Source organism: Ranitomeya variabilis, chromosome 2 (genome assembly GCF_051348905.1).
Source record: "Ranitomeya variabilis isolate aRanVar5 chromosome 2, aRanVar5.hap1, whole genome shotgun sequence".
In the NCBI taxonomy this organism is placed as follows: Eukaryota; Metazoa; Chordata; class Amphibia; order Anura; family Dendrobatidae; genus Ranitomeya; species Ranitomeya variabilis.
Window position 1 is genome coordinate 778,243,877 of NC_135233.1, and position 23,306 is coordinate 778,267,182.

The 23,306-nt window shown below is 43.5% G+C and overlaps 1 protein-coding gene across 1 annotated transcript in view; it reads right to left on the reverse strand.

Annotated features, from left to right (window-relative positions):
- Positions 1 to 17,958, reverse strand: part of NT5E (5'-nucleotidase ecto) — a 110,581-nt gene extending 92,623 nt beyond the window's left edge. The window contains exon 1 of the mRNA XM_077289784.1: positions 17,581 to 17,958. Coding sequence (XP_077145899.1) covers positions 17,581 to 17,901 — 321 coding nt within the window. The 5' untranslated portion in view covers positions 17,902 to 17,958. The remainder of the gene's footprint in view (positions 1 to 17,580) is intronic.
- Positions 17,959 to 23,306: the final 5,348 nt, after the last annotated feature.

The following is a 23,306-nucleotide window of genomic DNA, read 5'->3' on the forward strand; positions in this document are numbered from 1 at the left end:
GGGCTGTGGGGATTGGCTGTGGCGATTCCAGGCGCTTTTTTACAAGCAGCCTGTTATTGGAGAACGGCTTTGTGTACACTCTTAGGAAGCAGGGATCGGAGGTAAAGTTACCATGACAACGGAATAGCAAGACCTAGATTGGGTCATCAGAGTGGTTTTAATGTTATATGTCCCTTTTTCATGTTTTCAATATACCATTTATATGATATAGGTGCGACTGTAGGTCACTGTATTTTTTGTATATATGTTTGGTGGTTTTGGGCACGTATCTTGTTGTTTTTAAACATGTTTAATAAAGGCCGCCCCTTAGTGGTGATTGGAGCATGTATAGGCTCCACACTATTTAAGGTGGCCATATGTGATTAATTGTATACTTGACAAAGGCCATCTGGCCGAAACGTTGTAACCTTTGTGATGGCAGAATAAAGACTTTTTTTTGATACCTATCACCTGGAATGGATGCTGCTCCTTCTTTTTTCTTTAGTTACTATACCGGGTTCCAAAACTGGACTGCGACAAGTAGAACCGAGTAAAGTTTAGGGCTAATTTTAACCCCTTCACCCCCAAGGGTGGTTTGCACGTTAATGACCAGGCCAATTTTTACAATTCTGACCACTGTCCCTTTATGAAGTTATAACTCTGGAACGCTTCAACGGATCTTGGTGATTCTGACATTGTTTTCTTGTGACATATTGTTCTTCATGTTAGTGGTAAAATTTATTCGATATAACTTGCGTTTATTTGTGAAAAAAATGGAAATTTGGCGAAAATTTAGAAAATGTTGCAATTATCCAACTTTGAATTTTTATGCCCTTAAATCACAGACATATGTCATGCAAAATACTTAATAAGTGACATTTCCCACATGTCTACTTTACATCAGCACAATTTTGGAACTAAATTTTTTTTTTGTTAGGGAGTTATAAGGGTTAAAAGTTGACCAGCAATTTCTCATTTTTACAACACCATTTTTTTTTAGGGACCACGTCTCATTTGAAGTCATTTTGAGGGGTCTATATGATAGAAAATACCAAAGTGTGACGCCATTCTAAAAACTGCACCCCTCAAGGTGCTCAAAACCACATTCAATAAATTTATTAACCCTTCAGGTGTTTCACAGGAATTTTTGGAATGTTTAAATAAAAATTAACATTTAAATTTTTTTTACACAAAATTTATTTCAGCTACAATTTGTTTTATTTTACCAAGGGTAACAGGAGAAAATGGACCCCAAAAGTTGTTGTACAATTTGTCCTGAGTACGCTGATACCCAATATGTGGGGGTAAACCACTGTTTGGGCGCATGGCAGAGCTCGGAAGGAAAGGAGCGCCATTTGACTTTTCAATGCAAAATTGACTGGAATTGAGATGGGACGCCATGTTGCGTTTGGAGAGCCCCTGATGTGCCTAAACATTGAAACCCCCCACAAGTGACACCATTTTGGAAAGTAGACCCCCTAAGGAACTTATCTAGATGTGTGTTGAGCACTTTGACCCACCAAGTGCTTCACAGAAGTTTATAATGCAGAGCCGTAAAAATAAAAAATCATATTTTTTCACAAAAATGATCTTTTCGCCCCCAATTTTTTATTTTCACAAGTGTAGCAGGATAAATTGGACCCTAAAGGTTGTTGTCCAATTTGTCCTGAGTACGCTGATACCCCATATGTGGGTGTAAACCATTGTTTGGGCGCATGGCAGAGCTCGGAAGGGAAGGAGCGCTATTTGACTTTTCAATGCAAAATTGACTGGAATTGAGATGGGACGCCATGTTGCGTTTGGAGAGCCCCTCATGTGCCTAAACATTGAAACCCCCCACAAGTGACACCATTTTGGAAAGTAGACCCCTTAAGGAACTTATCTAGATGTGTGGTGAGCACTTTGACCAACAAGTGCTTCACAGAAGTTTATAATGCAGAGCCGTAAAAATAAAAAATCATATTTTTTCACAAAAATTATCTTTTCGCCCCCAATTTTTTATTTTCACAAGGGTAACAGGATAAATTGGACCCTAAAAGTTGTTGTCCAATTTATCCTGAGTACGCTGATACCCCATATGTGGGGGGGAACCACTGTTTGGGCGCATGGCCGAGCTCGGAAGGGAAGGAGTGCCATTTGGAATGCAGACTTAGATGGATTGGTCTGCAGGCGTCACGTTGCATTTGCAGAGCCCCTGATGTACCCAAACAGTACAAACCCCCCACAAGTGACCCCATATTGGAAACTAGACCTCCCAAGGAACTTATCTAGATGTGTTGTGAGTAGTGTTGAGCGATACCGTCCGATACTTGAAAGTATCGGTATCGGAAAGTATCGGCCGATACCGGCAAAGTATCGGATCTAATCCGATACCGATACCCGATACCAATACAAGTCAATGGGACTCAAGTATCGGACGGTATCCCTGATGGTTCCCAGGGTCTGAAGGAGAGGAAACTCTCCTTCAGGCCCTGGGAACCATATTAATGTGTAAAATAAAGAATTAAAATAAAAAATATTGCTATACTCATCTCTCCGAGGGAACCGGCAGCGTTGTTTGCTTAAAATGCGCGCTTTTCCTTCCTTCCGTGACGTCACGGCTTCTGATTGGTCGCGTGCCGCCCATGTGGCCGCGACGCGACCAATCACAGCAAGCCGTGACGTAATTTTCAGGTCCTTCTAGGCATTCAGTATTTTAAAATTACGTTCCGGCTTTGTGATTGGTCGCGTCGCGGTCACATGGGCGACGCGACCAATCAGAAGCCGTGACGTCACGGGAGGCAGGAGACGCGCGCATTTTAAAATGCGCGCATGTCCAGCCTCCCGTGACGTCACGGCTTGTGATTGGTCGCGTCGCCCATGTGACCGCGACGCGACCAATCACAAAGCCGGAACGTAATTTTAAAATACTGAAGGACCTGAAATTACGTCACGGCTTGCTGTGATTGGTTGCGTCGCGGCCAACATGGGCGACGCGACCAATCACAAGCCGTGACGTCACGGGAGGCTGGACACGCGCGCATTTTAAAATGCGCGCGTCTCCTGCCTCCCGTGACGTCACGGCTTGTGATTGGTCGCGTCGCCCATGTGACCGCGACGCGACCAATCACAAAGCCGGAACGTAATTTTAAAATACTGAATGCCTAGAAGGACCTGAAAATTACGTCACGGCTTGCTGTGATTGGTCGCGTCGCGGCCACATGGGCGGCACGCGACCAATCAGAAGCCGTGACGTCACAGAAGGAAGGAAAAGCGCGCATTTTAAGCAAACAACGCTGCCGGTTCCCTCGGTGAGGTCCAGGCTGCGTCGGAGAGGTGAGTATAGCAATATTTTTTATTTTAATTCTTTATTTTACACATTAATGTTGTTTCGATACCGATACCCGATACCACAAAAGTATCGGATCTCGGTATCGGAATTCCGATACAGCAAATATCGGCCGATACCCGATATTTGCGGTATCGGAATGCTCAACACTAGTTGTGAGAACTTTGAACCCCCAAGTGTTTCACTACAGTTTATAACGCAGAGCCGTGAAAATAAAAATTATTTTTTTTTTCAGAAAAATGATTTTTTAGCCCCCAGTTTTCTATTTTCACAAGGGTAACAGGAGAAATTGGACACCAAAAGTTGTTGTCCAATTTGTCCTGAGTACGCTGATACCCCATATGTGAGGGGGAACCACTGTTTGGGCGCATGGCAGAGCTCGGAAGGGAAGGAGCGCCATTTGGAATGCAGACTGAGATGGATTGGTCTGCAGGCATCACGTTGCATTTGCGGAGCCCCTGATGTACCCAAACAGTAGAAACCCCCCACAAGTGACCCCATATTGGAAACTAGACCTCCAAAGGAACTTATCTAGATGTGTTGTGAGAACTTTGAACCCCCAAGTGTTTCACTACAGTTTACAACGCAGAGCCGTGAAAATAAAAAATCCTTTTTTTTCCCACAAAAATGATTTTTAGCCCCCCAAATTTTTATTTTCCCAAAGATAACAAGAGAACTTTGACCCCAAAAGTTGTTGTCCAATTTGTCCCGAGTACGCTGATACCCCATATGTTGGGGAAAACCCCTGTTTGGGCACACGGTAAAGCTCGGAAGGGAAGGAGCACTGTTTTACTTTTTCAACGCAGAATTGGCTGGAATTGAGATCGGATGCCATGTCGCGTTTGGAGAGCCCCTGATGTGCCTAAACAGTGGAAACCCCCCAATTCTACCTGAAACCCTAATCCAAACACACCCCTAACCCTAATCCCAACGGTAACCCTAACCACACCCCTAACCCTGACACACCTCTAACTCTAATCCCAACCCTAATCCCAACCGTAAATGTAATCCAAACCCTAACCCTAACTTTAGCCCCAACCCTAACCCTAACTTTAGCCCCAACCCTAACCCTAACTTTAGCCCCAACCCTAACCCTAACTTTAGCTACAACCCTAGCCCCAACCCTAGCCCTAACCCTAGCCCTAACCCTAGCTCTAACCCTAACCCTAACCCTAGCCCTAACCCTAACCCTAGCCCTAACCCTAACCCTAGCCCTAACCCTAGCCCTAATAGGAAAATGGAAATAAATACATTTTTTTAATTTTTTTATTTTTCGCTAACTAAGGGGGTGATGAAGGGGGGTTTGATTTACTTTTATAGTGGGTTTTTTAGCAGATTTTTATGATTGGCAGCCGTCACACACTGAAAGACGCTTTTTATTGCAAAAAATATTTTTTGCGTTACAACATTTTGAGACCTATAATTTTTCCATATTTTGGTACACAGAGTCATGTGAGGTCTTGTTTTTTGCGGGCCGAGTTAACGTTTTTATTGGTAACATTTTCGGACATGTGACAGTTTTTGATCACTTTTTATTCTGATTTTTGTGAGGCAGAATGACCAAAAACCAGCTATTCATGAATTTCTTTTGGGGGAGGCGTTTATACCGTTCCACGTTTGGTAAAATTGATAAAGCAGTTTTATTCTTTGGGTCAGTATGATTACAGCGATATCTCATTTATATCATTTTTTTATGTTTTGGCGCTTTTATACGATAAAAGCTGTTTTATAGAAAAAATAATTATTTTGGCATCGCTTTATTCTGAGGACTATAACTTTTTTATTTTTTTGCTTATGATGCTGTATGGCAGCTCGTTTTTTGCAGGATAAGATGACGTTTGCAGCGGTACCATGATTATTTATATCCGTCTTTTTGATCGCGTGTTATTCCACTTTTTGTTCGGCAGTATGATAATAAAGCGTTGTTTTTTGGCTCGTTTTTTTTTTTTTCTTACGGTGTTCACTGAAGGGGTTAACTAGTGGGACAGTTTTATAGGTTGGGCCATTACGGACGCAGCGATACTAAATACGTGTACTTTTGTTGTTTTTTTTGTTTTTTTTTAGAGAAAGAAATGTATTTATGGGAATAATATATATATTTTTTTTCTTTATGTAGGAATTTTTTTTTTTTTTTTTTTTTTTACACATATGGAAATTTTTTTTTTTACTTTTTTACTTTGTCCCAGGGGGGGACATCACAGATCGCCGATCTTACAGTTTACATAGCACTCTGTGAGATCGGCGATCTCACTCATCGCTGCAGGCTTGCAGAGCTGCAGCTGCAGCCTGCTCCTGACCCGGAAGTACTCCCTGCAGGACCCGGATGCAGCCCCACAGCCATTTTGGATCCGGGGACTGCAGGGAGGAGACGCTCGGTACAAGGTGAGTACATCACCTTGTACCGATCGTCTCAGGGAAGCACGCAGGGAGCCCCCTCCCTGTGCGATGCTTCCCTGTACCGCCGGTACACCGTGATCATGTTTGATCGCGGTGTGCCGGGGGTTAATGTGCCGGGGGCGGTCCGTGACATCTTCATTTCAACCACCTTTTTACAATAAGAAGTAGTTATGAGCCACTCGATCGATCATCTGGGTGCTCGGGTACGCTTGTTACTCCATAGACCTAATGGAAAACAGAAGGATGACAAGGGCCAATACAAGTTTGTGGGTCCATGAAAAATGAATCCATATCTCATCCGTGTGCTGTATGTGTATAGGAAACTATAGGAGAAGCTTTGTAATTTCATGCTTTCTTTCACCATACCGGAAAAACACAGATGACACACTGATGATAGAAACAGACACAGTGATAATACACGGATGACACCGGTACCTGCTTTTCATGTACTTTTTGTTGGACTGGGGTGCCAAGGGCCCACCAGTAACATTGAATTTGGGGGCCCCACTTTACACCTGCATGCAAATATTACACTACTATGGTTCACAAATTTACCTCTATCTCTATATAATAATAAATTGGGTAGTTTGGTTAATGAATGAGATGCTGCTTTTTTCTCTACAGAGTGAATCAAGTGAATTATGAAAAGTACTGCCCATATAGTGGGGTTGGGGGCCCGTGTCTGCACAGGGGCCCACCGGGGATATCCCCTGTTCCCTTATGGGCCCGTCCGAGCCTGCATGTACATGTTATACGAATGTATGAAGGAAGTCTAAGCTAGTATAGAGGACCTGCTGACATTGTAGAATGAAACCTATCAGATTGCAAGTGCTCTGTAATCTGAACAAGAAGCTCCAAACAGATTGATATATATTTTTGTGAGAGATCATTCAATGTAAACCCACGTTCACACTATCAGTATTTGGTCAGTATTTTACATCAGTATTTGTAAGCTAAAGCCAGGAGTGGGACAATTAGAGGAAAAGTATTATATAAACGTGTCACCACATTTCTCACCCACTCCTGGTTTTGGCTTACAAATACTGAGGTAAAATACTGACCAAATACTGACTGTGTAAACCTGGCCTAAAGCTAAGTTCATATGACCATATGTTTGCTACGAGTGCTGTCCGTGAAAAAACTGACAAAGCACAGCCAGAGGAGCAGGGCGCAAGCATATCCCGGACGGTTCTACAGCCTCAGGATGCAGTTATCACCATTGGCAACCAATGATTGGCACTATCTACTATATAATTGTCTAAGGGTCACTTCCGTCTTTCTGTCTGTCTGTCTGTCTGTCACGGATATTCATTGATCGCGGCCTCTGTCTGTCTGCCTCTGGATATTCATTGATGCGGCATCAATAGTTAAAAGATCTAATGTTAAAAATAATTAAAAAAAAAATAACAAATCGTTATATACTCACCGTCCGTCGGCCCGCGAATCAGGAACAGGACTTCCCCGCTCCTCACGATGCTCCGGTGACCGCTCCATGCATTGCGGTCTCGCGAGATGAAAACTTAGCAGTCTCGCGTGACCGCTACGTCATCATCTCATGAGACCGCAATGCACTCTTGGGACCGGAGCGCGCGAGGAGCGTCAGTAACCGCTTCGCCTGCATCCGGGGCCAACGGAAGGTGAGTATATCACTATTTTTTATTTTAATGGTGCCCACATTGCTATATACTATGTGGGCTGTGCAATATAATACGTGGGCTGCTATATACTACGTGGGCTGTGCAATATACTACATGGGCTGTGCAATGTACTACGTGGGCTGTGCAATGTACTGCGTGGGCTGTGCAATATACTATGTGGCCTGTGCTATACACTACGGGGCCTGTGTTATACACTACATGGGCTGCACTGAGTGTGCAAACGTGCACACTCATACTGGCGATTACCCTGCCCAATCACTACACAAGGAGCTGTAATATCTCCCCGACTCTCCAATTGACAGCCTGCACTGTACACACACAATCCGTGGAAATGGCAGTCAGTCGAAATGTGTGGGCGCAAATCCATCTGAACTCACTATGTAGTGGTGACTGTAACAGCTCCAATGACTGTAAGAGACCAACCACAGGATATAAGATACTTTTCTCTGAACTTCTGGTAAGGCAGCCAAAATGGATTTTAACACTATGTATCTGCAGATTAACCCTGTATGTGCCTTTGAATTGGACATGACAGGTTGCCTATAAGATTTTAGTTTCCTATGTTAGAATTTTTGCTAAATAGTGAAATATGACATCTTAGGCTACTTTCACACTAGCGTTGTTTGCTGTACGTCGCAATGCGTCGTTTAGGAGAAAAAACGGACCTTACAATGGGGCAGCGGAAGCATCGTAAGACTGCTTCCTCTGCCCACGTCGGGCATTATTTTCACAACGCGCGTCGGTACGTCGGGCCGACGCTAGTGTGAAAGCAGCCTTAGCTGAAAATAAACTATTTTTCACCACACAAAACCACAGCAGCAGGCAGGGGGCAATAATTGGCTGATGCTACTCCCAGGCAATCAGTTCTGAAATACGTCTGCACAAGTCCTATTTTAATTTGGCAGCACAGCTGTTTTCCAGATGCCTCGTAAAAAGAAAAAAACCTATTCGAATCACTTTAAGAATGATTAAGTTATGTATTTACGTGTCATATGTCTTTCAAATCGGCAAGTCACTTCTCTTAATGAGCTCCCCGAGTAAATAAGAAGTGCCAGAGGCATGAAATGGAAATCAAAAACTGGTAGTGCCACTGCTCCACCTATTTCCAGTCATGTCCTGCTGGATACACAGCGGTGGAGGTGCTCTGATTCATCTGTTTCTTATATTCTGCAGTACTTTGTACGGTATGCACACACAGAAAACATACTGACATACATTCCAGACAACCCCAGGCCCCAGATGCATACTGATGAGCATTTCTTCCTTCACTGAAAGAAATCTTCATTTGGCATTACATTCATTTTCCAGCCTTACAAATAGATGAAATATACAATTTCTGACACAGTATAGTGAGAAAGACTGCATGCCATGGGCCCTCATTATACTAAGTATTCAGTCAAATGCACAAGCATCTGGAAAGGAACTGGAGTCTGCTCATTAGTAGATTATGTGTTTATCAATAAAATGCTAGAAGTGCAGAAGTGTCAAAACTGACGCTAACGCAAGCAGAGAAGAAGAAGAAAGGGAGTATGGGACAGCTGGCACCCTTATTGATCCAGTCATTGCTGAAAAAAGCTATGATGGATATTTTTATACATTTTAAAGGGAATCAGTCACCAAATTTTTGATATGTAATCTGAGAGCAGCATGATGTAGGGACAGAGATCCTGATTCCAACGAGGTATCAGTTAATTGGCGGCTTGGTACAGTTTTGAGAAAATCTCAGTTTTATCTTATGCAGATCTTCCAATTCTCTGAATGCTGAGCACTGTATAAACCCGCCCACATCACTGATTGGTAGCTTTCTGTGTTCGCTGTGCATAGGCAAAAAGCTGCCAATCAGTAGTGTGGGCGTGGTTACACAGAGCAGGAGGACTACAAAGCAGTAGACAACTTTCTAGTGACAAGAAGCAGCCCAGTAAGGTGACATCACTGAAATCATAGTCTCTGCCCCTACGTCATGCTGCTCTCGGATCAGGTGGCAAATTCCATGTAATAGATAAAGGTACTGTATGAATAATGTCTCCAGATTGTACTGTATGAACACGTGACGATCCATACTGTTCCCAGTATTTTTTTAATGGCAATATGAGTCCTTTCATTCTGTATTTTGCAGTGTGCCCCTTGTGGACTTTGCCCCAAATTCATCAAAATGGTGCAAAATTTTTAAGGAAGTTGACACAAATTACGAGATTTGTTTTTGCTGTGTTTTATAGATCTTTTATAATACAATATTTCACAATCCTTTCCAGCAAGCTTTACTATGTTACACATTCTGTATTCTACAAAAAGTACCATTGCGCAAACATTTTGAAAATTGTCTCTTCAGAGAGGAAGAGAACTAGTACTTTAGTGCCATCTATTGGAAGTAGCAATCCTAACAGTCAATGTCGACCCTTTAACGAGCCTTGTCACATGACTTAGGATAAAAGCCAAACCAGAATCTCAATTTGCAGACACTGTCTTTCGGGGTACTGCCCCTTGTCAGTGCAAAGAGGAGATCTGGTTTGGCTGTGTGAGAGGCGTCTGGCCGGGATCCAAGAAGAATCATTTCTCCTTGCGGAGAGTGACATGTTAAGCATGTCGAGATGAGGAGACTTAAAGCCGCAATGCTCCTCTGGGAAATATGCAAACTGTATATGTGGCACTAGAGTTCTAGTCCTCTTCCTTTTTGAAGAGACAATTTGCATATTTCCCAGAGGAGCATTGTGGCTTTAAGTCTCCTCATCTCGACATGCTTAACATGTGACTCTCCGCAAGGAGAAATGATACGTCTTGGATCCCGAAACACTTTGAAAAAAAGTCATCAATTTGTCAAAAATAAACCACAATCACATTGTTGAAAATTTTCAAAAGAAATGACCGCTGGCTGAAAAAGAAATAGAATTTAGTACACAAATATACAAATGATTAAGATGCAAAAGTTGGCTAAAAAAGGAGCAAAATGAATAAAGAATTGGGTCATAGTTTGGACTCTTTTCCAACACTTTGAGAAATAGAAAAGTGGAGGAATGTTGTAGAATTTTCGGGGAAGATGTAGGTACAAGCTGTGAAGCCCTGCCAACGTCACTTGCCTTTGTCAATATGATGCTCACTCTGTATGCCGTCATTCTCCATAGATTTACAGTATAAAGCTGGCAGACACACATTGGTATATGCATCTCTTAAAAGGGTTGTCCACCTAGAAAAACAGATCTAGATGTGTATGGAGCTGAAATATTTACATCTCACTAATGTTCTTTCATTACTCCACTAATGTCCTGGCTGCTCTACTTCCTTTTGGGTTTTATCCAGGAGAAAGCTTCCCCTGCATGGTTGCCAACTTTTAAGAAATTCCAGGACAGTCCGTAAAAATAAGGCACTATTTTTTGCCCATTCTGGGAAAAACTAATAAAAGCTGAAAAAACTTACACAGATTATTTTCACTATAATTATCAACATTTTACCATTCACAGTGAATGCAGCTGATGTCTCATATCAGAAGAATGGACATGGATCACTTATAAAGATTTATTATGGTTTCCAATGTGTCCGTAAAAAAATGATGGATAGCCATGATTTTTTTATAAGATGTTCAGAAAAAAATAAAAAGTTAAGTTGGCGACCCTGTTCCTGTGTAGATAAATACCTACTTATTTGAGTGAAGGGGACTGGCCAAGCGGCTCATAAGTCATACTGCTTCACTGTGTGTGAGTGCTAACGGAGAATGAGCTAGCTGGCCAGCCCCCTTCACGCACATTACTAGTCAAGTACCAACATAGTGGCAGCTGTGGAATTATGCATTTTACTTATGCATTGTTTCCATTCATCAAGCAGTCTGTTTTTTTTTTTGTAACCTCCATAGAAGTACAGAAATACTGCAGAGAAATTGATGGTAGAACTGATCACAAAAATCAGATCAGAATACATGTGTCAGCGCTTTCTAATATTGCTGTATATGCTGAATTGTGTGGAGCTCAGAGAGAGAGACCAACTAACAGGACACAATGTGTGTATGGAAATCCAGCATTAGCTGTGTATACATCCATTTCAAACACATCTAAAGATCTTTTTTTTTCAAGCTGGTGACACCATAAATCCTATCTTCACATAGTTGCGAATGAAAGAAACTGTTTGAAGCCACCACTAGGGGACGCTCACTGCCTTGGATGTATAAAGCTGCCCCAAAGCCCAATAAAACCTGTAATAATCTCCAAGCTCTAATCTCCCCATTGTGGCGGCTGCAGGAAAATGTGTAATATCTCCGAGAAGAAGTTTTAGAGTCAGTACGGCAAAGTTATTATAAATGGATTTCTTGAAGAAACTTTTCCTTCTAGCCTTCATTTGTGGCCAAAGTATCAAAGTTGTACGATGTTTGATCCTAAAAAGTAGTACGAGTGTTATGCAAGTAAAATTGCTTGAGAAAGGCGGAGAAATCTGCCAAAACGTTGCTGTTAATGGATAAGTAAAGCCACCGTTTTTTACTTTTATTTTTTGGAGTGCTGCCTGTTTTCTTCTTTTTTTCTATTTTGGAGGTTTGGACATTACCTTATCGATCGATCGATACATAGATAGATAGAAAAGAATAGAGCAGAGAGCAGCACCTGAACAATAGCAATAGTTGGGTGCAGGCCTTAACAGGTACATGCCAGTCCCTTATATTAGAAAAATCAAAGAAGCAGCACACCATCATTTTAGTGCAAAAATAGCTATTTTAATAGCCCATTTGTGCTATAACAAATAAGATATTAAAATAGCTTTCTTGCACTAAAGTGATGGTGTGCTGCTTCTTTGATTTTTCTAGATAGATAGAATAGGATGGATGTCCTTTAGATGTTTAATGTCCCAAGTCCCTTTCATATAATAAAGTAGCACATCTTAATGCATTTCATTTGGCACTAAAGGATGTTTAGCCTTGCTAACTCTATTAAATGAACAAATAATTCAACAAAAAATATTTGGGATCCCCTTGTTTTTAATAACCAGCTGAGGGAAATCAGTCAGCTGGGGGCTGGTGTTATCATTCTGTGAAGGGATAAATGCCCATGGAGCTTCATAGCCTAGTAACAGCTCACAGCTGTCTTTTTAGCCTTTACTGGCTATTAAAAAGGGCGGACCCAAAAAACATACTGCTGTTTCTCATGCTGCAAGCAGTGACGTCAGTAAGGATAATGCATTTCACACACTACTCTTAGTGTGTTCCAGCATCCGTGTTAGTGGTCACATCACTGATGTGACCGCTTATCATAGCTTCCCAGCCAGGGATCGTAGTGGGACGTCCATATTATAGATTTATGGTTGACCCCATTGGATTATTTTATTTTTTGTGGTACTAATTGGGTAAAAGGGGGTAATTGTCGCGGAGTGCTATTTACAATTTAAGGACTTTCCTGGGTGTGTGTTTATTTCTTTTCACTATGCGTCTAGTAATGGGGTGTCTGATAGGCAGCTCTCCATTACTAACTCCTGGGCTTGATGTTACACAGCTAATATGAACCCCCAAACCATTACCCCAATTGGTACCACACCAAGGCAATTGGGAAAAGCAAAGGCTAAGTGCCAGGATTTGTGCAGCTTGTGCACCAGCCGAGGGCTGGTGATATTAGTCTGGGAAGGGGCCAATATCCATGATTCCTTCCCAACCTATAAATATCAGCCCGCAGCTGTCTGCTTATCTTTTTCTGGTTATTAAAAATAGGAGGGATCCCACATCATTTTTTTATAGTCGGGGGGACTAAAAATAAATGATGTGGGATCCCTCCTATTTTTAAGGGGGGGGTTTAATAACCAGTATAGGCTAAGCAGGCAGCTATGAGCTGTTATGAATAGACTGGGAAGCTCCATGGATATTGGCCCCTTCCTAGAATAATAACACCAGCCCCAAGCTGTCTGCTTACCCTAAGTTGGCTATTAAAAATAAGGGGAACCATGCACCATTTTTTTAATATATTTATTTGTTAGCTAAACACAAGTACAGAAAACTACATACGCAAAACACTGATTATTTATATCTCACTGTCATATTTCCATCTATTCTGTTCTGACTGTGAATTTACTGTACTTGGCTGATGAAATGTCAGGTTTTCTGTGAGATGTGTGCGTAAAAATCAGACGTGGTCCATGTGCCATGCAATTTTTTTCTCGCACCCAGTTCACTTGCACTTTAGAGTATCATCCAATATACGTGGTCACTTGAAGCATGCTGTGATTTTTATCTCAGTCCAATCCAAGCTGAGAAAAAAATTGCAAATGAGCAGGAATTAATAGAATAACATTAGTCAGAGTACAATCCGATTTTTTTATTGGATTGCACTCTTCCGATTTATACACATATGAGAACGAGCTCTAAAACTGATTCCAAAGCCTTAATACATGTTCGCCAGTGTTTGTAGATTCCTTTACTTAATTAGCTACAAATATATCTGTCTTGTTGTTTTTTTTTTTCACTTTGAAAAGCAGTGAAACGTGTAGTGGAATAAAAAGAACCTTTAAAATAGCTACAGCAAGTGACTCCTTTTTCCAGGAGCGCAGCCACTTTTTTAATCGTGTTTTTATCCCTACTTGGAAAATTATGTGGTTGAACCTGCCCCCACATTAGGAATTTTTGTGTCTTCCTACATTCTGCTGGCCTCTGTTTGCTTGGTCTGTGGCACCAATCTATTTTATTTGTCTTGTAATATATATCGATTTTGAATAAATACATTTATTATTTTAAATATTGTGGTTCAGAGACACTTCTTGATCCAAATATGGATAACTACAATAGGATCTATAGGTTTCATACTTGTTATGGAGTGTTGCCTATCCTCGTGTAGGATTTATGGGCATGGGTAGTGTGCTTATCACATATGTTACAAAATGTGCAACTTATATACAGCCTATAATAAAATATTACACTTCTATCTATAATTGTTACACAACTTTTTACACCACCCTGTTACAAGAGTGAGTTTCCGCCTTTTATGCAACTTTTTAAAAGTTTTCTAATTTGCAATTTAGAAATCTGGCTAACTCCTTATTTACATACCTCTTTACGTCCACTTTAGTGAGAGTAAAGGCCCCGTCTCACTAAGCGATTTACCAACGATCACGACCAGCGATACTACCTGGCCGTGATCGTTGGTAAGTCGCTGTGTGGTCGCTGGGGAGCTGTCACACAGACCGCTCTCCCCAGCGACCAACGATCAGGGGAACGACTTCGGCATCGTTGAAACTGTCATCAACGATGCCGAAGTCCCCCTGCAGCACCCGGTAACCAGGGTAAACATCGGGTTACTAAGCGCAGGGCCGCGCTTAGTAACCCGATGTTTACCCTGGTTACCAAAAAAAACAAACACTACATACTCGCCTTTCGGTGTCCAGGTCCCCTGCCGTCTGCTTCCTGCTCTGACTGAGCCGCCGTACACTGAGAGCGCAGCGGTGACGTCACTGCTGTGCTCTCACTTCTCACTGTACGGCCGGGAGTCAGTGAGAGCAGGAAGCAGACGGCAAGGGACCTGACGGACATCAGAAGGCGAGTATGTAGTGTTTGTTTTTTTTTACATTTACGCTGGTAACCAGGGTAAACATCGGGTTACTAAGCGCGGCCCTGCGCTTAGTAACCCGATGTTTACCCTGGTTACCAGTGAAGACATCGCTGGATCGGTGTCACACACACCGATTCAGCAATGTCAGCGGGGCCTCAACGACCAAAAAAAGGTCCAGGCCATTCCGACACGACCAGCGATCTCGCAGCAGGGGCCTGATCGCTGGTACGTGTCACACATAGCGAGATCGCTATGGAGGTCGCTGTTGCGTCACAAAACTTGTGACTCAGCAGCGATCTCGCTAGCGATCTCGCTATGTGAGACGGGGCCTTAAGGTACCTTCACACGAAGCGACGCTGCAGCGATAGCGACAACGATGTCGATCGCCGCAGCGTCGCTGTTTGGTCGCTGGAGAGCTGTCACACAGACCGCTCTCCAGCGATCAACTATGCCGAGGTCCCCTGGTAACCAGGGTAAACATCGGGTAACTAAGCGCAGGGCCGCGCTTAGTAACCCGATGTTTACCCTGGTTACCAGCGTAAAATCTAAAAAAAACAAACAGCACATACTTACATTCACGTCCCCCTGCGTCCACTTCCTGACTGACTGAGCGCCGTACAGTGAGAGCAGAGCGGTGACGTCACCGCTGTGCTGCTTTCACTTTCACTTTGCGGCGCTGAGTCAGAGGAGGAAGCAGACTGCAGGGGACGCAATGTGAGTATGTGCTGTTTGTTTTTTTTACATTTTACGCTAGTAACCAGGGTAAACATCGGGTAACTAAGCGCGGCCCTGCGCTTAGTAACCCGATGTTTACCCTGGTTACCAGTGTAAAATATCGCTGGTATCGTTGCTTTTGCTTTCAAACACAACGATACACAGCGATCGGACGACCAAATAAAGTTCTGGACTTTATTCAGCGACCAGCGACATCACAGCAGGATCCTGATCGCTGCTGCGTGTCAAACGAAACGATATCGCTAGCGAGGACGCTGCAACGTCACTGATTGCTAGCGATATCGTTATAATGTCGTTTCGTGTGAAGGTACCTTTAAGGCTATGTGCACACGTTGCGGATTTTGCTGCGGATCCGCTGCAGATTTGACACTGCGGATCTGCAGCAGTTTTCCATGCGGTTTACAGTACCATGTAAACGTATGGAAAACCAAATCCGCAGTGCACATGCTGTGGAAAATATTGTGTGGAAACGCTGCATTATATTTTCCGCAGCATGTCAATTCTTTGTGCGGATTCCGCAGCGGTTTACACCTGCTCCTCAATAGGAATCCGCAGGTGTGAAACCGCAGGTGGAATCCGCACCAAAACCACAGCTAATCCGCAGTGCGTTTTACCTGCAGATTTTGCAAAAACGGTGCGGAAAAATCCGCACACAAATCAGCAAAGTGGGCACATAGCCAAAATGTGCAACTTTTCACTCTATAAACCAATGTCAAAGCCTTGATACATGAATTGACCACAGTGTTGAGCAAACATGCTCGGATAAGGTGTTATCCAAGCAAGCTCAGGGGCTAACAGAGCATCTTCGGCGTGCTCAAATACTATGTTCTGGTCCCCACGGCTGCATGTCTCGCTGCTGTCCGACAGCAACAACACATGCAGGGTTTGACATGTGCTGTGGCTGTTGAACAGCAGCAAGACATGCAGCCGTGGGGACCAGAACATAGTATTTAGAACACACCAAAGATGCTCTGTTAGCCCCTGAGCTTGCTTGGATAACACCTTATCTGAGCATGTTCGCTCAACATGATCACCAGTTGTTGTAGTTGACTTGACTAATTTTCTCCAAATTTATCAGTATTAAACAAAGTTTGATAAACACCGCAAGAGTTATAGTATGTCAAAATAAAAAAAAAGGCCCAAAAACTGAATGAGACAAAATTAGCAACTTTTTGATTCTAGAAAGCTGGCAAAAAAGCCTTGATAAATCCCACCATAGTGCACAAGATCTTCCTATGTGGAAGCACAGATAACGCATTGTGATCTCGCCATGAGTTTTGTACCTTGAAATATAAATAGTTCAGGGTCTCTCATCAAGGTTCTCACCACAGGAGATATGTGAATTTACAGTCCTTGAGTATTTTAGTGATACATTGTTTCCATTGTTGGCAAATTCTAAGCATTGCCCTCTGCTATTAAGCATAAATCCCAGGGCATGCCGGTGAGATTCAGTGACTTTAATACTTTAATCACTCTTGAATCACAAAGGAACACAGTTTCACGGATACTCACACAATTCATGTATTGTTTTTTCTTTTATGAGATAATCGTGTCTGGATAAAGACTGGTCCACAGTAAAGTAGACTTCATGAAACACTAAAATTCACCTTTGCACACTGTCAAAACAGTCGTACACTATAGGAATGTTCTGTGAAGTGCATGCTACAAGTTCACATAAATCTGTACATCTTGCACGCTTGAAATGAAATTATGCTATTTTGGTTGATTCTAGTCTGTCTGCAACTTTATACTTTTTGGTAATGCACATGAGTATGAATGTACCTAACACAGAAATACACGTAAAAGGAAATGTTGGGAAATGTGACTCTGGCCCTAGGTTGAAGCTTAGTTCTTTTCATGAGACTTTGCACTGTGTCACACACAACAGCACTTGTGTTCGTCCTTATGTGTGCTGTTCAGGGTTCTCCACTGCCTGAGCTACAAAGGTAACGATAATAAGGCAATATCTGTCACTCACCATGACATCGTAGTTTAACTGGTTCATGAAATACGCAGCTTCTTCTCCCTTATAAACATTGAACCATATTGTCCCCTGATACTGGTCACCTCCATCCAATAAAAGAACATTATTATGGCTGGCACGGATCTCCTTGATCTTTGTGAGTCTCCTGGCCACCCCTCCGTAGCAGTCCGCAGGGTCGCCACATTTACCAGAGTCTTTGTTGGTCTGCTCTATACGAGCATGGACATCATTCGTATGCAGGATAGTGATCTGAAAGGACGCAGAAACAGCGCAAAGCTCACTGCAGAGCAGCAACAGGACAGACACAAGCTGCATTACCACCAGCTGGCAAGTGCACTTCTAGAAACTCCTTGTGCACTGATCTGGCTGGCTAACATAAAGTTCATTTCATTCACAGAAGGAGGGGACTCTACATAGGAGGATCTGGGAGGTGTTCCTTCACAAACATAAAAAAAAGTCAGTGGAATTGACTTCTGATGTCTGGTTCTTAGGGGTTTTGTTATTAGTAATCCGTTCAGTGACGTTACAACCCATAACGTCTTCATAAAATGGTATGATCTGTGTTCTCAGATCAGCATGAAAAACTTTTTTTATTCTTTATTCTGCTATATCGGAAAGTTCAAAGTGACGATACTACAACTGAACATTGTCATTGTCCTATCGGGCAGCAGAGGAAGGATATGACATTTTTTATACAGCGATGGAATCATATTGCAGAAAATGCTTCCATTTGTAATATCTCTGTCATTATTGATGAGCAGTGTTTCAATCTTCACTTTCACGTGTATTCTTGCTAATTTACATCAACAAATTTGTGTATATAGCTCAACTTGGGCAACACTAAATATACATCTTAGGAGCTAGTAAGCACAAGCTTTGTCTGGTAAAATTAGGCTCAAGAGGCGTAAATGTAACAGATAAAGAGACCTTGCAATGTATGGACACAAACATTTACCCGGAATAGCTGACTGCTTACATAGTATATATTTATACACCATAGATCAGGGGTGAGGAATTAATTTCACGAAGGGGCCAGATGACCGACTGTGACTGTGTGGAGGGCAACAAGCTGAACTTATTTCTGCAATTTATTATTATTGTTTATATTAGTTTTTATATTGAGCAGACTGAATTCTGTTGACTAGTTACTAATGCTAATACATATTACGACAGGGCGTATTGTAACATGTATTTTTATCAGTAGCAGCTAATCAAAACCTTGCAATTTACTGCTCTTTATGCTACTCCTGTTATGCCGCCCTTGTACCTTGATCAATAGCTCCCAATGCAATATAAAACACAGTCCTCCCACATGGTATGATGTTCCTACACAGCTTTCCAAAGGTTATAATGTATCCACAAAGCTCTCCACACAGTATAATGTCTCCACAAAGCCCTCCAAAAAGAACGATGTCCCTACAAAGTATTTTACACAGTATAATGTCCTCACACAGCCCCTCAAACAGTATGATGTCCCACAATATGTCGCTCAGAGTAAAATGTTCCCACAAAGCCCCCTACATGCTATATCCCACCCTACAAATTCCACCATGTAGTATGATATCCCCACAAAGCCTCCTAAGTACAGTAGTATGATGTTCTCACACAACTCCACACACAGTATATTGTCCTCACAGAGGCCACTACACAGAATGATGTCCCCACACAGCCCCCCACAGAGAATGATATCCCGCAAGCTCCCCACGCAGTATGATTCCTCACACAACTCCACACACGGTATGAGGTCCCCACCCACCCCTCACACAGTGTGATGTTCCCATAAAGCTCTATAATCAATATGATGTCCCAGCCCAATCCCCATGCAGGATGATGTCTCCACTAACCTCAAAACAAAGTATGAAGTCCCCACATAGTAGGATAATCCAACAAAGCCTTTTGCACAGCAAAATGTCCACACAAAGTACCTTACACAGTATTTTGTCCTCCCTCACATTATGATCTCCTCACATAGAGTATGATATTCCCACAAAGCTCCCAACACAGTGTGATCTTATAAAAAGCCCTGCACACAATATGATGTCTCTACAAAAGCACCTTACACAGTATGATGTCCCCTCAAAGAGTATGATGTCAATACACAGCCCCTAATATGATGTCTCTACAAAAGCACCTTACACAGTATGATGTCCCCTCAAAGAGTATGATATCAATACACAGCCCCTCCAACACAATGATGTCCCCACTAAGCCCTCACATGCAGTATGAGAGCACCACAAAGCTCCTTAAGAGTATGATGTCTCCACACAACTCTCTACAGAGTATGATGCCTTCATGAAGCACCCCACTCAGTATAATGTCCCTACAACACCTCCCACACAGTATAATATCCCCACAAAGTACCTCAAACAGTATATCTTCCACACAATCCCCACAAATCCCCACATGCAGTAAGATATCACTATAAAGCACCTCATGCAGTCTAATGCCTCCTCCTAATGCCTCCTCCTCCTACCCCTTCGATAAAGCAGGTGCGCGAAACGTGCGTCAGGGGTCACAAGGAGCGTGACAGTGGTCTAGGTCGATTATAGGTAAGCAGATGACTCTTTTATGGCAGGCTTGACTTTTGATGCACACTATGCACTTTATTACTGAGTCTATTTACTTGTTGCCGCTGATGCTGTACTGGCTTTTGCCACAGTTTATTTACAGATCTGCTTCCCTTGGTTCTACCTTGTCTGTTTCTCCTCCTTGCCTACTTCCATGTCTCTGTAGGTTGCTAGCAGGTGCGTAGGATGTAGTGACACACAGGAGGCAGAATAAGGGTTAACAAGTATATTTTATCAAAACTATAGGGGTAACAGTGTCCCTCCACACAGGGAGGATATAGGTGAAAGCAGGGGTGTAAAAATATGGATTCACAGGTGCAGGGAAGAACAATAAGGGGGAAGCAACGGTTCAACTTATCAGTCTTAGGGTCCTGGAAGAAGGCGGCTGGAAGATCCCTCGGTGGCGCTGCAGGCGGCATGAGAAGTCTCCAATCTGGTCTCGTAGGTAGGAAATACACTGTTTCTGTACGGTGACTAATCCTCTGGGTCCTTCGCCACATGGTCTCCTGGTCCTGGTACAAGATGCTGTTCAGGGGCCACAGGTGAATCACACAGTTCAGCGGTCACAGCCGCAAGCGCAGTCCAGCACTCAGCGAGCACCACAGGGGTAATACTGAACAGGGCCTCCGCGATGGTCAGTGGAACGGCCTCATGGACTCCGTCTCGGTCACAGAACAGTGCGGGAGTCTCTCTGTGCTGTGCAGTGTCCGTCTGGGCGGGATTGCTAACTGGGTGAAGAGGCATGGCTAGCTGGCGTAGGTCAGTTGAGAGGGAGTCAACCGTCTCTGTCTCCATGCACGGACTCTGACTTTCCCTAATTACGACCACCTGCAACATCTGGTTCAACATGCTTTTCACTTTCTGGTACAGCTGTGGTGGAATTTGTCGATAACGCTCTCTTATGGGCGCGGTGTTCCCAGTCGGTATTTCATGTGTAATGGCCGTGGTGCAGCCAAAATCATCTTCATGGGGAGCAAAGACATCTTTATATCACCCCATCAGAGCTTCCACCTGCTGCACCTGGGTGTGTGTAAGTACGGTCAGCTTGGCCCATATTTGTTCCAGTATGCGTCCGCCCTAGTGTTGAGCATTCCGATGCTGCAAGTATCGGGTATCGGCCGATACTTGCTGTATCGGAATTTCCGATACCGAGATCCGATATTTTTGTGATATCGGGTATCGGTATCGAAACAACATTAATGTAAAAATGTGTAAAAGAAAGAATTAAAATAAAAAATATCGCTATACTCACCTCTCCGACGCAGCCTGGACCTCAGCGAAGGAACCGGCAGCGTTGTTTGTTTAAAATTCGTGCTTTTACTTGGTTACGTGAATTCCCGGCTTGTGATTGGTCAGGGCGGCCATGTTGCCGGGACGCGGACCAATCACAGCAAGCCGTGACGAAATTACGTCACGGCTTGCTGTGATTGGTCCGCGTCCCGGCAACATGGCCGCCATTAACCAATCACAAGCCGTGACGTCACGGGAGGCTGGACTTGCGCACTTTTTAAAAAGCGCGCGTGTCCAGCCTCCAGTGACGTCCCGGCTTATGATTGGTCACGGCGCCATGTTGCCGGGACGCGGACCAATCACAGTAAGCCGTGACGAAATTACGTCACGGCTTGCTGTGATTGGTCCGCGTCCCGGCAACATGGCCGCCATTAACCAATCACAAGCCGTGACGTCACGGGAGGCTGGACACGCGCGCTTTTTAAAAAGTGCGCAAGTCCAGCCTTCCGTGACGTCATGGCTTGTGATTGGTTAATGGCGGCCATGTTGCCGGGACGCGGACCAATCACAGCAAGCCGTGACGTAATTTCGCCACGGCTTGCTGTGATTGGTCCGCGTCCCGGCAACATGGCCGCCCTGACCAATCACAAGCCAGGAATTCACGTAACCAAGTAAAAGCGCGAATTTTAAACAAACAACGCTGCCGGTTCCCTCGCTGAGGTCCCGGCTGCGTCGGACAGGTGAGTATAGCGATATTTTTTATTTTAATTCTTTCTTTTACACATTTATATGGTTCCCAGGGCCTGAAGGAGAGTTTCCTCTCCTTCAGACCCTGGGAACCATCAGGGATACCGTCCGATACATGAGTCCCATTGACTTGTATTGGTATCGGGTATCGGTATCGGATTGGATCCGATACTTTGCCGGTATCGGCCGATACTTTCCGATACCGATACTTTCAAGTATCGGACGGTATCGCTCAACACTAGTCCGCCCTCTTTGATGTAATGAGGCTCCGTTACTGAAATGGAGTTTACTGACACAGTCCAGGGGTCCCCTGGTTGTAGCTCGAGTTGCACCATTTGGGGGGTATTATCTCTTCAGGTGGACTTACTACCCGAGCCACTACACTTTTGGGAAGTATGGCAACGTCCTGATCTCCTAAATGAATGCATCGTACGGGAACAGTCCCTTCTCGTACAATGGCTTACGTATGCGCCACTAGAAGTCCCGTAGGTAATTGTTCTGGAAGAGATGGTTCAATCTGGACCTCTACCCCCTCCAAGGGAACACGAGCACAGACGGGCAAGGTTAGTACCGTTTGTCCTGGTGGAAGAACAAGTTTGGTGGAGACAGGAACAATCACTTTTCCCAACACTCCTCGCTCACGGCCAGACTCTTGTACTTGAGCCACTCATGCCAGCTGTTGAAAAATTTTCCTTTGGGGGGTATGCCTGCCCCACTGCTTTAGAGTCTAATTAGAGGGCTCTCCGATGAGAAGGCTGCGGAACTCATTTAGCACGTTCATACCCAAGGTACAACAAGGCCCCTTATTATTATTATTTGTTATTATAGCACCATTTATTCCATGGTGCTTTACTTGTGAGGATGGGTATACATAATAAAAATAGTAATAGTAAAGTAATCTTAAACGATACAAGTCACGAATGGTACAGGAGGAGAGAGGACCCTGTCCGTGAGGGCTCACAATCTGCAAGGGCATACAGTATGTCTTTACACAGCCCACTTAAATCACCCATGCAGTGTGATATCCCTACAAAACCCCCACACAGTATGATGTCCCTACACAGACTGATATCCCAATACATCCCTCCAAGCAGTATGATGTCCCTACACAGCCCCCACACAGTATGATGTCCCCACACTGCCCTTCGTGCAATGTGTTAGTGAGCCAGTTGTTCA